Source organism: Ruditapes philippinarum, unplaced genomic scaffold (genome assembly GCF_026571515.1).
Source record: "Ruditapes philippinarum isolate M1 unplaced genomic scaffold, ASM2657151v2 ctg3673_1_1_1_1, whole genome shotgun sequence".
Taxonomy (NCBI): Eukaryota; Metazoa; Mollusca; class Bivalvia; order Venerida; family Veneridae; genus Ruditapes; species Ruditapes philippinarum.
The window spans coordinates 62,770-79,435 of NW_026866305.1; the positions used below are offsets into that span (position 1 = coordinate 62,770).

The following is a 16,666-nucleotide window of genomic DNA, read 5'->3' on the forward strand; positions in this document are numbered from 1 at the left end:
TATGCTGGCTTCATAACCTCTGATCCCCTTTCAATTTCCAATTTTTAAATTTAGCCCTTAGGCACACGCATTATTTTACATGGGGAGAGACATCGCTTTTCGTGGAACGGCACGAACGTGTCACATAGAAGGTTCCATGATTACCGCCGCAGATGTTACTTTATTCAAATTTTCGTGTTTAATTTTGAAATTCTGCTTAACCCGGTGATAGGAAGAGTGGACGTCAGCTTGCACCTACCGGTACCGTTCATGTATAGGCTCAAAAAAACCAAACCTGCAACATTTTCAATTTTGTTGATTTGAGCGTTCTTTAGGGATTCCGTTGCTCTATCTTAAAGATCCTGTATGTTGTAATTAAGGTTGCTACTGAAGTAAAATGTTATATATGTATATAATTATGTTTCTAAAAGAATGTTCATACATCGAAGAAAATGTATTGCAATTATGTGTCCGCATTTTATGTAATCATAAAATTTTTTATGTTATCATAAAAAATATATGCATTCAAATCTTATTTAAAAACTTGACTTAGACTTTATAGAAAATGAATTTCTAATTACCTCTCTTTATTAACATGAAATGTAAATTCGGTAATATCTTTACAAATAATGCTTTTTGGACCTTACAGTAATGATAAATCTTCATTTGAGCATTACATTTATGATATAAAACCATAAAAAATTAAGTAACAGGATCTTTAAAACACATTCTATTTGCCTGAACTCGGCCAACAATATTTACATAAGTGACACAACATTATAAAATAGCCATGTAGCCAATTTTGATTTTAATGAAATTACAAAGTCTTAATCATGGATACATGAGCTTCAAGCTTAGATCGCATGAAGGTGAAATCTTGAATTTAAGAAGTTGAAATCGTGAGCTTATGAAATTTAAATTGTGAATATACGAACTCGTGAGACTGGCATCGTGAATTGGTGAGATTAAAATCATGATTTTTGTGGAGTTGAAGTCGTGATATTGTAAAGTTGAAATGTCACTATCGGTCTGAAGTAGAAATGTTCTTCGTTTGCTAACGGCATGTTTAGTTGTTTACTTCATGTTATTCTACTTTTTCTTAATACACACTTATGAATTTACATAAATACATTATTTGCATTTTACATGTAAGCGTACTTTCTCTAATGAAATAGAGAATTGCTATCCTTGGCATTCTTTGTTAATGGCACGTGAAGATCGTCGTCCATCAGCAAACATGGTCCGAATTCTACATAATGGGCGGCGTAACGACAAAACCAACATAATGGGTTGGCGACCAGCATGGATCCAGACCAGCCTTCGCATCCGCACAGGCTGATTAGGATCCATGCTGGTCGCTTACAAACCCTATTACAAGTAGAGAAACTGATAGCGAACAGCATGGATCCTGATCAGACTGCGCGGATGCGCAGGCTGGTCTGGATCCATGCTGGTCGCAAACCCATTATGTTGGTTTTGTCGTGACGCGGCTCATATACTCCGTTTTTTCCATGGGTTATATTGAAACGCATGTGGTCCTCATCCGGATTTTGTTTTCCGTTCAAATATCAGGATTTAGCACAATCAAACAAAAATCCTTTTTAAATATTGACTGAAAATAAGGATATAGTTTTACGTCTGTAGAGAGACGCAGCGTTGAAGCCACTTAGAATTTAGAATAATAACAATATATCAATATATGAAAACAACAACGTTATTAGTATAATCTTTCGACATAAATTATATAGCACTCTTCCTATAAAAAGGAAACATAAAAAAATCTCTAAGCTACACCAGCCACAAACAAGATCGAAATATATAGCTATTTGACAAAAATACAAGGTTAAAAAAATGCTCAAAAACGTTGCATGTTGTTAAATAAAATAACAAAAAAAAAAGAAGAAGTTTCAATTTAAAAAATGTACATATACGGAATATATGAATTATTGTGAATCAGTAATAGATTTTTTAAGGCCCCTTCCATTTGATTTTTAAATAATATATGTTGCCATAGAAATGACATGCGGACATAGGTGCCACCGTAGTTTATATTTCCCTTGACAATTTGAGGACATTTTCGGGATTATTGCATTTTTAAAGAAACGACAAAGAAGGGAAGTTTTAAATTAGCTCCGATGATTTTACTTATATTTGAATGATTTAAGAAAACAAATTTAAAATCTTTATGTAGTATAAAATCAAACTCACAGTGCTACTGTTTGAATAATCAGTCGATGAAAATTGAAACTGTTTGCTCTTTTAGGTTAGGTCATGTCATATTTCAAACAGCGGAGCTTAGAATAAATGAACACAATTTTAGACGTGAAACAAAAAAAACAACCCCCACTAAAAAAACATAAACAATACCCATAAAAAACACCCGCAAAAACAGAACCAATCAAAACAAAATAAAAAATATGTCTCTATTGCGTTATTTTTTGTCTCTCAAATAAAAAGTGATAATGAGCAACACATCCTCTTTTTAAAATGACATGCCACAGAAAATGTGTGGTCATAAACGTCAGAAATCATTCATAATGTACGTTTATTGTTTATCATTAATTAAAGTATAACATTGTTTACAGAGGAAAAACCTCGTTACAATGAACTTTAGCTGTATGACCTACAATGAACTTCAGTGATATGACGTCATCAAACAATTAATTAATGAGTTCCGGAATGTTTAAATTTTACATGTTTCAGTGAAATATACAATGTTTACATTAAAGGTATACAAACATAACATTTTGGTAAACAATCGCATTTTCTTTGGCCATTTCCGTCAAATTCCGTAGGAAAGTAATGTGATATTGTATTGTTGATTTTTAAGTGTCAGTGACACGACTAAAAGATAACCTTGAAAACCCAACCACGTTTGAATTTACACACGTGTCAATTGTTTTTCTCGTTCAAGATGATTGATCAGGGCATACGACAATATATCATGTCCTTAACTTACAAACATTTACTCAGAAAAAAGAATTGCCCCATTGAAAGGAAACAGAAACATTTTATTAAAGCCTGTAAACAAAGCCTCATATTTCTGTTATTTTTACACTACATCATCTTTAAAACTCAGATATATGAATGCGTTTATATAAATTATTTCAAACAAAGCAATTTGCACGCGCTTTTCGTGCAAATCGGACAATATATACCTGAATAGAATTAGTCTGATTTAAGTATGGAAACACATTTCCTATGTTGTAAAGTATGTGACCTAAAATTATATTTCAATATGCTTGTTATAACGATGTACCTATGTGTGTACAAGTTATGAAATAAACTCTGTTCTGTTCTATTCATAATTAAGATTACTTTTTGAAGCACCCTCGTATATTATAGTCATGCATTTTAGTATGCCCTCCATGATTATGTTCCTGGACCAGTAGAAAAAAATCACAGTTATTTACAATGCAACCAGCATGTTTGTTTAATATTTTATTATTATAATAGTTTTTTTATAAGGAATTAAATAAAATAATACAAAATCATATAAACGTAAAAATATACGTATATAATACCTGTTATATACCTTAATTATCAAATAATTACATTTGTGAACACGGTAGTAGATAGTTTGAACTTTTTGTTGGTTTGTTTGTTATTTTTTTTTTCTTTTTTTTTTTGAGGGAGAACGTTTCCTTTTAAATGTTCAAAAGTGTAAAATAATATTACGTATTATGACATAGATTATCTTAATCAGTCAAGTTTATAATGTTTAACATTATTGTACACCAACTAAATTTGAAAAGAGTATTCTGCTTTTTAGAAATTATGACACAAAGTCATTGTGTCTTTGATAAAAGAAATTGATAAACACAAGTTGTCTTGTTTTAGTCAAAATTCATTTTTGTTTACACCACTACGAGCTTAAACAGCGATCTATCGTCTGCTATATTTTCTCTTGATGATACGTAATTGTCCGAGTCAAGCCGAACGTAACGATTCGTTGCTTTTGTTTGAATTCTGTAGAAGTCTTGTGTTTCCATGGTTACAAAGAATCGCATATGATCGTCATCCGTTTGGTCGTCACCATTTAGATATATCCCACGTGCACCTGACACGTTATACCCGTCGTACATGTATCTTGGCATGGCAAACGACTTAAAAAAGAAAAATATATATAAAACGTTAGAACACAATGCACATATTACGAAACTGCCGATCTGATCAACCCAATCTCCCGACTAAACCAAGGTCGACAAGTTGAAAACTATAATTAGCATTGTACAAAGGTTTAGAAATCGCCAATCGGCGATATCCTATCGCCAAGAGAGCATACACGGACCATGAACGAGCTACCTTGACTCCTCTACGATTCAATCTTACCTAATTATTCGATCTACACTCGATCATTCTGGACATTACATAATCAATGTTCGAGCACAATTAAACATAAACATAATAACACGTCTAATCCCTCCCTGGTCATTATGTATCGCTCACGACCAGTACATGATCCCTGCAAAGTATTTGCTCAACCTACTCAACTTATAGAGGACATGATCAGGTGTGAAATTCAGAGCATCTATGAGTTCTGTATGATTGTTTTCTTATAACTCGACCATTACTCGACAACACAAACCGATCTCTTCTTATTATTGTTGAAGAAACACACTCGATCGATTGTAATTTTGTCGTGAAGGAGGGTAGAGCAGCCGGTTGCGATCAAACAAAGCCACTCCAACCACTTTTGTCCAATAAGCATGACGACTTCTTTGAATTTTCTAATCACTTAACTGAATCGGATCGGCGGTGTGAATTACGATTGATACCAATGATGAAATCTTAACATACAACTTAGTTAAATCTTAATTACCAAATACGAGTAGTACTTTCGATATGACGCCACAAATCAGACGTTTTTTTTCTAGTTTTGCTGTTTCTTAATTCCTGAAAAAAGAAATAATGAATTGTATAAAAAAAATCAAGCGCCTCACCTTTATTTTATATGAATCGTCAGTTTGCTTCTCAAAAGTAAATTTAACATAATCATCATTTGGTTGAACCAATGACGAAACAACTTTAAGGACTTCGTTACCTCCGTCGAAATGCCAAAATTGATTGTTTTCTTTTGCCTGTATCTTGAACACTTTTCCTTCAATATTTACTGAAAATAAGAGTTTGAGATGTAATTTTAGATAGGTATGCCGATATTATTATACTGTTTTCCTTCGTTTTATAACAATTATTGTTATCATTTTTATTACAATCATCATCATTATCAGCATCCTCATCACTACCACCACCATCGACTTTCTCGTCGTCCTACTTGTTATCATTATCATCATTATCATGCTTGTAGTTAAAGATAAAGACAACTGAAGTATTATTATAACATCACTTTTAAGCATCACTGTTAACTAAAAAGGCAGCAGAAGCAGAAACATAGTAGCAAGAAGGGCAGTTGCATATATAATATGACTATCATCATCATCATCATCATCATAATCATCATCATCATCATCATCATCATCATCATCATCATCATCATCATCATCATTATCATCATCATCATAATCATCATCATCACCATCATCATCATTCCTACCACGATCATCACCGCCATAACAACAGCCAACACGACCAAAAGAACTATTTTGTAGTATTATTGCTGTCCAAGAACAGTACATCCATCATCATCATCATCATCATCAAGAAAACATACTTTTGTGTACATTTACATCATGGTCAGCACTCTTTCCCGTCATCATTATCATTGCTCCATTACTTATAAAAGGGTACATTCAAATGTTTGTTTCTTTCTTTACACACCTACAACCGTTGACTTGCAGTTTTTATGTACATACGTTTTTCTTATGGAAAACAAAATGTATTTATACGCTTGTGAACTCGTATGTCGCAGAGGATAATGAAAATAATAAAGACGACATTTTAGAAACTGATAGAATGTAGACGATACTGTCAAGATATTAATAACTTCTAATAGCAGTAAAGATAATACTCATCTAAAGTGGTTCTGTTAACGTTTGACCCACTGTTAATTTAAGGCAGGGTATGATGCATTTTTGTGTTTTTTTCAGTTGGATGTTGTAAAAATATGAAAATACAAAAACCATCAGGCATCAATTACTAAAATGGGAGCTTGATTTATCGGGATGGATAACATCTAGAAACGAATTTATAACATGACTTTCAGCTTTTCCGTTCACTTGAAAGCCCATTAAAATCTAGACATCTTTTTCATTCTATATTCATTTATTTTAAGCTTTTTAATTTTGGTATACTTTATAGTTTCAAAATGTAGCTTATGAGCCAATTACCGGAACCAATTTTTTTTTTCTTCTTTCGCTATTTGACAATTGGTACTGTTACAGGGATTTAGTATTTTTCTATCAAAGTAAAAAACACTATTTTGTTTCCATTTTCGACTTTAATGACAAATAATACATTTAGCGCTACATTCTTCAGATAACAAATATCTTATATCCTCTTACATCATTGTTGAAACGATATATAACTGAGCCGCGCCATGACAAAACCAACATTAAGGGTTTGCGCAGTCTGATCAGGATCCATGTTGTTCGCTATCAGTTTCTTTACTGTTGTAGGGTTAGTAAGCGAACAGCATGGATCCTGGTCAGATTGCGCGGATGCGCAGGCTGGTCTGGATCCATGCTGGTCGCAAACCCATAATGTTGGTTTTGTCATGGCGCGGCTCATTACTCCTTTTTGCCCTCTAGAAAGAAGTAAAAATTTATTCGTTTCTGAAGCAGTCTGTGTCTTCAATTAGAAGTTGTCATGTCCCAACAAGACTACCCTTTTCCTATTCAGAAGTTAATAAAGTCCTGATTTAGAGTGTCTTCAAGTTAGTCTTTATAACAATTTTATACGGTCCTGTAGTAGACAGCAGTAAAAGCATTTTTATCTAAAGTGAATAAAATATCAAACGAAAAGAATAGAGACTTCAGTATACATGTCTTATAACAACGTGATTTGTGTTGAACAAGGAATTGTATAAATTTAATATTACTCATGAAAATTGAATGCTACTGGACTGAACAAGTCAGTCGTTGTAAATGTGACACTATAAAACTGTTAATTTTAATCGGGCGGCCGGGAAGTTTTGTCGGTAGAGCTAGGGAATGGGATCGAGTCCAGGTCAGGCACTTTTCTGTATCCATCGGAAATTGAAGAGAAATTGCAATATAAAAGGGGAAATAATGAAAAGTTGATCTGTCGGTAGTGTTGAGAAATATATATTTGGTGGTCCCATGTCAGAGGCCCGAACTGGCTACATATTTATTTACCCAGTGACACAGACGCAAACTGCAATCGGTAAACAAAAGCCATTATAATGAAGCATTGTTGAAATCTTAAACAAGAGTGCCAAAATGGCTCTAGATCGCTCACCTGATCCATCGAACTCATCCAGACAATGATTAGTACAGATTAAACCATGCCACCAGTAAAACCTCCAAAGAATCAATTTTGAGACTATCTTCTAGAGGCTTATCAGTTGAGATTTTACCTGTATGCATCTCAGCAAATCTAAATAGAGATCTTGCGTCTGCTCTATTCAATCTGGATGATACATATCCGATCGCGTCCAGCCGAACGTAACGATTTGTTGCTTTTGTTTTTATTCTGTAGGATTTCGGTGTTTCCATGGTTATATAGTATCGCATATGATCGTCATCCGTTTGGTCATTACCATTTAGATATACTCCACGTGCACCAGACACGTTATACCCATCGTAAATATATCTTGGTACAGCAAACGACTGAAATGTAAGATATGAACGGTACGTAAGAAAATGATATATCATAAAACGCCTTTCACACTGCTGCTTCTACTAACATTTTAACATTTTCTGATTCTTCTATTTACTATATATAATTATATAAGTTGCTGACGGGATATATGGGAAAAATCATTTGAATGAGATACAATTTGACCCAAGGCGCAAGCCGATAATTACATTAGGGCCAGTTACATAGACGGTCGCTCCCCAATCGGTCATTTAATTTTTAAAATACTCGCTGTTATGATCGGTTGTCATGCGTGATTGTATTTCTGGTTTTCTGTGTAAACGGCCATCGGTGACAGAAAGCAAACTGAAATCGGGTTTGGTCAGTGATGAAAATGCTGAAATACGATCGGTTTCATCGTTTGTAAATCGAAGCTAAATCGGTGTTAACGCTGATTAACCGGTGTCTGATAGCTAGTCATCAGTGTAAAACACTTTCCGTCAGATATGGCCGGTGATTCATATTTGGTTATCTTTGTCCGATCGGCGATATCGGTGATTAAGAGCTTGCATATCTCGTGATATAGGTTGCTGTCGGTTATTTGAAAAATATTTTCACCGATCGAGAATTTTAAACATGTTTAAAAATCCCAATCGGTAATTTTCACAGATGAAACTTATCTTTCCCCAATAGCAGTTGATAGGTGGTAAACAGGTGACCAATAGGTGATATCGGTGTTAAATACGTTGTCATCGGTTCACTCCATAAGTTGGCTAAAATAACTACCGATCAATCACCGATGGCTCTGTGTAACTGGGATGTTACGTAGGCAATATTATATTTTCCCGTATATCTAGTCAGAAGTTGGTTAACAAATTTATAATAACGCAAACTGATATGACTACAAGTACATAAGAAAAACACAGACATCTTTGACTGTTTTCGACGGAGCGCAAGAAAAAAGGCGTGGGCAAATAAAATGTCGCCAGACGTTCATAGTCTACGATAATGCTGCGCAATAAAAATCATTCGAGTAAACTGCTTCCATGATCGAGAACTACGCCATAAAGAACAAAAACGCAATAACAAACTTTATGTATACGCGCAGTAAACCGTCTGCGATTTGTGTATGGATCAGTTCTTCTAAAAACTTGAAAGTTGATCAACGATGAGCATTTTGTGGCCAGTCCTTATGAAAAGATAGAGTGTTTTAACGAAGTAAAAAAGTGTAAAATTTGAAATGAAATAAAATAAAGCGTCCGCTTATAATATAGGATTTCATTCCGTAAAACCGTCTCTTTAACAGAAAATCATACTTGTAAATACAAAAATATACATCACACCTTTATTTTGTATGATCCGTCCATTTGTTTTTCAAAAGTAAACTTAAGAAAATCACTCCTTGGTTGCGACGTAAACTGCCTTACAGCTTTTAGATCTGAATTATTCCCGTCGTAATACCACCATTCACCAGCTTTCAGTTCGAATATCTGGAACACTTTTCCCTGAAGATTTACTGAAAGACAAATTATCAATAGAGCTTATAATTATCATCCCTTTCTTTGTTTAATCAGGTAAATAAAAAAGTAAACGTATTCATGAATATTTATATCAAAATTGTTTCTCCTCATTATAATTGTAATTTTTGTTGTTGTTGTTGTTATACAATGTTATAATAAATACTATTATATGATCGTTAAGTTGCATCAAGAACTTCGGTATTATAGTCAGCACTTCTATCGCCGTCAACATCATAAGCTATTTGCTTTGACCATTTAAGAAGTCAACTTTTTTAAACTGCAGTCATTATTTCACATACATACATTCCTTGATATGCAACATTTTATATACATATTTCCGATGAATCTGGCGATATACGATATTTCACAATATCCTCATTCTTTACAAATATTATTTTGTTGCCGTCAAAGATTATCATATCGCAGATAAAAATGAGTATGTCGCCAAAAATCTGGTAACCATTTCAGCATCTTCTAATTTATAAATGATAACGATGTAAACGACATCTAAGAAATTAATGATAATGTCGGTGGAGACACGGCGACAATTATGATTTAATTTTAAAGAATGAAGACTATAATGACGAAAATCGTGATAAATAATGATGATAACTTTGATGATAATGATAAAGTACAGAGATTGATCCTTGAAGAGATATCAATCACTGATTCTTACATGTACATGAATACATGGGGGCCTTTGTTCTTCATCTGATATGCTTATCAGTTAAAAGTGTACCTCTATCCACTTCTATGAACTGAAACAACGACCTGTCGTCTGCTATATTGAACCTTGATGAGACGTATTCGTCCGGATCAAGCCGAACGTACCGATTTGTTGCTTTTGTTTTTATTCTGAAGTAGCCTTGCGTTTCCATGGTTATGTAGTAACGCATATGATCGTCGTCTGTTTGGTTGTAACCATTTAGATATATCTCTTTTGCACCAGACACGTTATATCCGTCATACATGTATCTCGGCCTCCCAAATGACTAAAAATTACACAAAAGAAAGTGATGTATCATAATATAGCATTTTCACTGCCAATCCGATCTTGTTAATCGTTCCAATCACCCACAATTTTTAAATGAAAATAATAATCAGCATCGATTACTACTACGTTATCATTCATGACTTTTGAAAGAGCCTCCACGAATCTTCAATAAATGTAACGTTTAAACATTTTTCAGTATGGGACAAAAAATTAACTTCCACATTGAAAACTATTCTATGAAGCCTTGTTTTTATGCTTTTCATACAGCTTTTTAAATTCATTTATTCCAAAATATTATAAAAAGCGATTTGTTTCCATTCCTTTCCAATCATCGGGGTCCCTCCAATTTAAGGTGTGGTGTCCTTCGGATTATGTCAGGGCTGCGATTTGTGAACGTCGCCTTGCCTTGTTAATCTTTGTTCTCATTTCTTATGTGTTTATTCTTTTGTCTGTGCCTACTTTTATAACGAAGCCAATTATTTTAAAATCATTTGTCTAACCTGAACTAAATAAAGAAAACAAAATACTTTATGGAACTCCGTGTCCGCTTTATGCAAAGCGTTACTTTAATCTTTTGTATCAGACAAAAACTATACTTCCGATATCAAACGATACAAACAAAATATTTCAAATAATTTTACCATCTCAAAAATTAAGAGAAACTGATGAAATATATATAAATGAATTATGTGCTGTACCTTTATTTTGTATGATCCGTCTATTTGTTTCTCAAAAGTAAACTTTACAAAATTGCCGTTCTGAATCCATTTAAAGGATTTAGCAGTTGCTCCGTCAAAATACAAACACTGGTAATTGTCTTTTGTGTGAATCTTGAACACCCTTCCTTCAAGATTTGCTGAAAGTAGTTAAAAGATGTTTACAATCATCACTATCATCATTTTCAATTAAATGAGAAACATGCAAAATAACATTTTCTGTGTCGGCACGACATAAAACCCCAAAATATACAGCACCAGTAGTAATATCATTATGGCTGAAACTGTAGCATGACCATTGGCATCGTTAAAACAGTCACCATCAATCATCAATCATTTTTGTGCAATATATTTGCCCTTTCCAGGACATTTAAAATATACAAAGTCGATATTGTCATTATCAATGTCATTACTACTATATTTTATATTCAAGATGACTATCTTGTGAGGCTCGTCAGCGGCATCATAGTCAGCTTTTGTACCTTTAGCTTATCATACAAGCAGACACATATATGTGTTTTTAACATACTCCCTATGACATGCAACCTCTTTAAGCAGATATTTCGGTAAAATTCTAAATACAAAGATTATGTTATCACAGTTGCTGCCGATAACAAAGACAATGATATTCAAGACTACTTACTAACTGGTCTGGATGTAAAAATCTGGAAAGTGATCCCTCGGAAGCATTACTCATAACAAAATTACGTGACAATTGCAGACTCAGTTTGATTGAGTCTGTACATAAGGGATAATGAATGAATGCAACACCCGTTACGCCCCCTAGCACCGGCTTGAGCGGTACCCAATTCTCAACACTTAATAGTGCTGACATCAATGATCCCGAAGGACCAGAAAAGTAGAAAAGTATAACAACACTGAAGTGAAGTACGGGGCAACTTTTTAAAACTGCCACACAGCATTTGACACCTGTTGTTGTGCGGTATAAAATTTGGAAACAAAGTGATCCCTCTGAAGCATTAATCACAACAAAATTACGTGAAATTGCAGACTCGGTTTGATTGAGTCTGTACATGAGGGAAAAACGATCATTATGATCTTGAGAACTTAAAAAAAGATGATCAGGATGTTTTTAAGAACGACCATAACGGTATTCATAAATCAGATTACTGATGAGGATGTCAGTAAGCTTGACAAAAACGATATAACTTGTCTGTACAGGTAGCCTTTAAGTATACCCATTTTGTATTGTATAATACGGGAATATATTTGGAAGAGTACACAGGTAGAGACACCATACACGAGAAGCAGGCAGACGGGTCAGGCATCATTTCGCAAGCTACTAACGATTCAAATATCTTTTCACTTCGTAACGATAAGTGTAAAGTAACTTTTTCATTATTTCTATATCCAAATTATACTGATATATAATTTATTTGAAATTTCAGTAAGTGGTGTAGTCTAAAGACGTTTTCCTTTCATTTGTATCCTCGGCTTTACATGGAAAAGCAACTTTGCACTCAAATATTTGATAAAGTAAAATATTCAATGTTTATCAGTAGATTTATAAAATAGTGACTTATATTTTGATCATATATAACATGAAATATGATTTCAATTTACCCGAAGTTCAAGTATTTCAATGCAAATTACTGGTCTTATATAAAAGAGACATACCGGATCTTTTCACACGATGTGATCTGAGTTGAGGTAAAAATGGTGATGGAAAAGACGATCTTTTCCGTTTTGTACGATACACATGTTTATTTATCCGATAAAATTGTAATCCATTAATCTGACCTGTGTGACCTGAAAATATACGAATAAATCTTCACAACAAAACATTATATATATGTAAAAGGTAAAATTGAAACGAGCAAAATGTTAGGGTATTAATTTTTTTTTAACATTGCTGAATTCAATAATACTGAATCTTATTGGACGATTACACAGCTCTCAAACCATATTGGACGAACGAGGCACTAGCCGTGTCTGATATAAGCTGCTGTAGCTGTGAAAGAGTCCAAAAATATCAATATTGTACTAAACAATGTATAATAAATTCTTTACTTCACATAACATTTTTTTGTCAATTTGACAGAACCTAAAGATCAATAAAGATATGATTTTTTTAGAGAGGATAACGATATGCATTTGATAAAGATATTTTGAAATATGAAAATAAAAACAAGCCTTTATAGGGTGCAATATTTATTTGGTATAGATATTTTGACCATAAAATTGCAAACGAGGGTATATGGAGTACGATATATATTTAATATGGATTTTCGCACTCTAGCTAAAAATGAAGCGGAGACGAATTGATAAGATTAAATCCAATAATGACTTCTATTTGAACATCACGTTGTTGAAATGGTGAAAGGGCATTGGTAATGTATCATAAGTTGTAAAATAAATCATATATGATTTATAAATTCTTCAGCTTGTGCATGCGGTTGTGAATCTTAAACGCTTCTTGGAACCGGCTTAAGCTTAATTTAACATTTCAACATAATATTATGGTAAAAATTTGAATTTTGAAACTTTTGCAGATGTGTTTATAAGCAGGAGATCATAAAACTTCCAATCTGTCACGTCCGTGTCATTCCACGAAAAGCTACATATGGACCCTAAGTAAAGGAATGTTTGAGCCCTTGAAAGAGGACCTGGGTCCGAGGTTATAAAGAAATTCTGTAAGCTCAAACTCAGATCTCAGGCATTTGATTGGTCAGAAACTCTCATTGAATGTACACGGACCAATGAAAATCCTGGGATTTGAGACAAGACTCAGAAAAAAAAAGTTGTATAATCTTTAGGCCATGGCTTAAGAAGTCTACATATCACGACAAGCTATAAAAGATAAAATTACATAAAAGTAATATATCGTATGGGTTATAATACAACATTCAAAAGAAGAAATTCTGGAACCATCTAATAATAAAATAGAACGAAAACAGAAACCCTAAAGAACGCCCAAAATCGGTTAACTTGAAAATATTGCAGGCTCGGTATGATTGAGTTTATTAATGTATGCTACATGAAAATGCAAGCAATCGTCTACGCCCCTAGTACCGGTTTAAACAAAATTAAACACTTAATCATGAAAATGGTTTTATTTTGAATTTAGAAACACCCGCCTGTGTGTTCATATGGCAGTAATTATGAAACCTTCAATGCCGCACGTTTGTGCCATTCCAAAAAGCGGCGTATAGTCCCCAAGCGACCTAAACGAACTAAATGGGCGGAACTAAATGCAATAGAATTTGGAAAGGGTATCAGAGGTGATGAAGTATATAGCATAAATCCATAAACGGTCGAAAAGAAAGAACTTAGAATACCATTACCACAATAATAATGTCGTAGAATTGAAAATGTTACAGACTGGGTTTGATCGAGACTGCTTAAGAAACGGTAGAGATTAATGCAAACCATCGTCCATCGAAATGCTTTAGAATATCCATAAATGTTTTATCTAAGGGCAGGTTAACGGCGAACCTAATATTTTTATCATTAATATGTTTTGATAATGTTTTAGAATTATGCAAATTATAAATGAATACTTCCGGACAATTTTCATTCTTCACATAAATTATGTTTTATAAAAACCTGTAGTGAATAGTAAGTGCGTTAATCGTGCTAAACTTTTAGCAAAAGTACTCTGTATTCTATAAAATAATGACTTTACATGCATTTTATTACCTTAAGAATTATTTATACAATGAAAATACCAAATAAAGAAAAAGAACGGGAAGCTCGATTATAAAGAAATAGAAATATTAAAAAAGCTCTCTAAATAAAGTGTATTGTCTCTTTTACAAACCAAAGTTGCTGTCATCGTTAAAAGTTCACGATTTTGTTATTGTTATAATTAAGCTACGTTTATCAATCATTTATGGACCTTTCCAGTGTTTACAATTTAATGTTAATTGGCCAACTTGTTATCCATTTGCTACACTGAGATAATACATAGTCACTGGTTGACCTGGTTTGCACAAAAGAACACATGGTCATGTATGTGAAACTGTGAGCAGTTGGCCTAGCAATGAATGGAAAAGGTATGCCTAAATGTTCCGCTACGAAAAACCGGAAAGGTCCATAGGTATGTGTTGATGTATACTCAATCGTAACAACTCGGCAATCTACGTCAAGTATTCTTGAAGTCGCCGAGGTGTTCCGATTGCATGGATATTGATTCCGTTTTCAAAATCCGTAAACCATGTTCTCTTTGTCCTTTATATGCGGTGGAAATTGTGAAATACTTATAAGATTTTATGCCCACAAAAAATAATTTATGTCATTGGTCTGTCCCTATTCTGATTACTGTACAAAATATTACGGGTCAGCTTTTAGCCATTACGGGTCAGGTTTTAGCCAAGTACGTCTTAGCCAATCAATATCAAAACTTAAATCATGTAATGTTAATTAACCAATAATTACATTAAATCTATCACAAAGAAATAATTTTGGCGAGGAATAATTCTCGCCTTTCTGTATTACTAAAATTTATCTATTTTTCAAGTCATAAGCTTTATTCAAAGTGAACTAATTACGTATTACTATGAACAGTTATCTTATTAATCTGCTGGAAGCGAATTTTAGGGACGGTGTCCCCGGTTTCATATTCAATTTCGTGACGAAAATGGCAATTCATTTCACGGCAACACGGGCAGGATATCGTAACAGAATACAATTTATTATCAAATGAACATTTCTACATTCGTTATTAAATTTCACCTGTTTGGTCATTCAACACTCGGGAATTTAGAAAGAACAATTGTAATCTGGCGGTTTTTACCTCCCAGTTTGGTTATTTCGATACAAATATGTACATGCCATGTTTGTTATTATGTTACATTTGTCATGTTTGTTATTATGTAACATTTGTCATTTATGGCATTTAATAAATGCCCTATTTCATTCAACCTAAGTGTTGTGTTTTATCTCATACCAAACAAGTTCGTCTTGCCAGTTATATTTGCTTGACCTGGACAATACATAAAATGCCAAGTAGGCGTTATGTATAAGAAATGACCGAACACTAGGTCTTTCTGTTGGTATACAGTTTCTCTGAATCTTTTAGGAATTGCCTACATGACTTTATTATTTAAAAGTTAGAAATTCGATTGTTTGTTCCTGTCAAGGATTTATATCAATCTTAACGCTAATACATTTTCATTTTAGCTAAAAAAAATCAGTTTTCTTAAATGTACATTTTCTATAAATATTTAAAAAAATGTACCTTTGATTTGATGTTTCTGTTCCATTTTACTTCCAGATACATTGGTCCAGTGAGTAATGAGAATTGTCCGAGTAGTTTTTTCAGCTGCCATGGTTTTATTTTGAGAATCACGATTTGTTGTCGTTCCACTCCCATTGATTTTCGTTGAAAGAAGATACGGAAAACCATTTTGTTTAACATGTTTTTCGCATGGGCTTTTATTTATGAAAAATCCAATAGAAAGACTGCAAGCAGCAATCGCAAATATCAAGATAAGTCCAACAACCAAAGTGAATATCAGGCTTATAAATATAGGCCTGCGATGAATTTCCCACCAGCTTTTAGAAACCGGGTTTGAAGCTGATTTTTTGCGATGCAATGAATTATATATATTTTCATTTTGTAACGCATAACAATTTTTATTTAAAACAGCAACAGTGGACATCGTTGTAAATGAAGAACGCGAATGATTATGACGGTGTTACACTGTTTTTATAAGCAGTGCGCATCAATTTAACCATGTCATTTTTCATGGAAAAGTAGAAATAAACATATCATCAGA

At 33.5% G+C, this 16,666-nt stretch overlaps 1 protein-coding gene across 1 annotated transcript; it reads right to left on the reverse strand.

Moving 5' to 3' along the window:
- Positions 1-3,779: 3,779 nt before the first annotated feature.
- LOC132732070 (uncharacterized) lies at positions 3,780-16,666 on the reverse strand. The gene is made up of 8 exons (XM_060718414.1): positions 16,126-16,666; positions 12,564-12,695; positions 10,908-11,065; positions 9,955-10,207; positions 9,039-9,211; positions 7,475-7,727; positions 4,923-5,092; positions 3,780-4,085 (listed from the first exon to the last, which is right to left on the reverse strand). Exons 1-8 carry the CDS (start codon positions 16,547-16,549, stop codon positions 3,837-3,839), a joined length of 1,812 nt encoding a protein of 603 aa, XP_060574397.1. The 5' UTR covers positions 16,550-16,666; the 3' UTR covers positions 3,780-3,836.

Coding starts and splice junctions, on each gene's coding strand:
- LOC132732070 (XM_060718414.1), bottom strand. CDS start 16,549: ATGTCCACTGTTGCTGTTTTAAATAAAAATTGTTATGCGTTACAAAAT. Junction 12,696..16,125: donor ACAGAAACATCAAATCAAAG/GTACATTTTTTT, acceptor GTATATTTTCAG/GTCACACAGGTCAGATTAAT. Junction 11,066..12,563: donor ACATCGTGTGAAAAGATCCG/GTATGTCTCTTT, acceptor AACTACTTTCAG/CAAATCTTGAAGGAAGGGTG.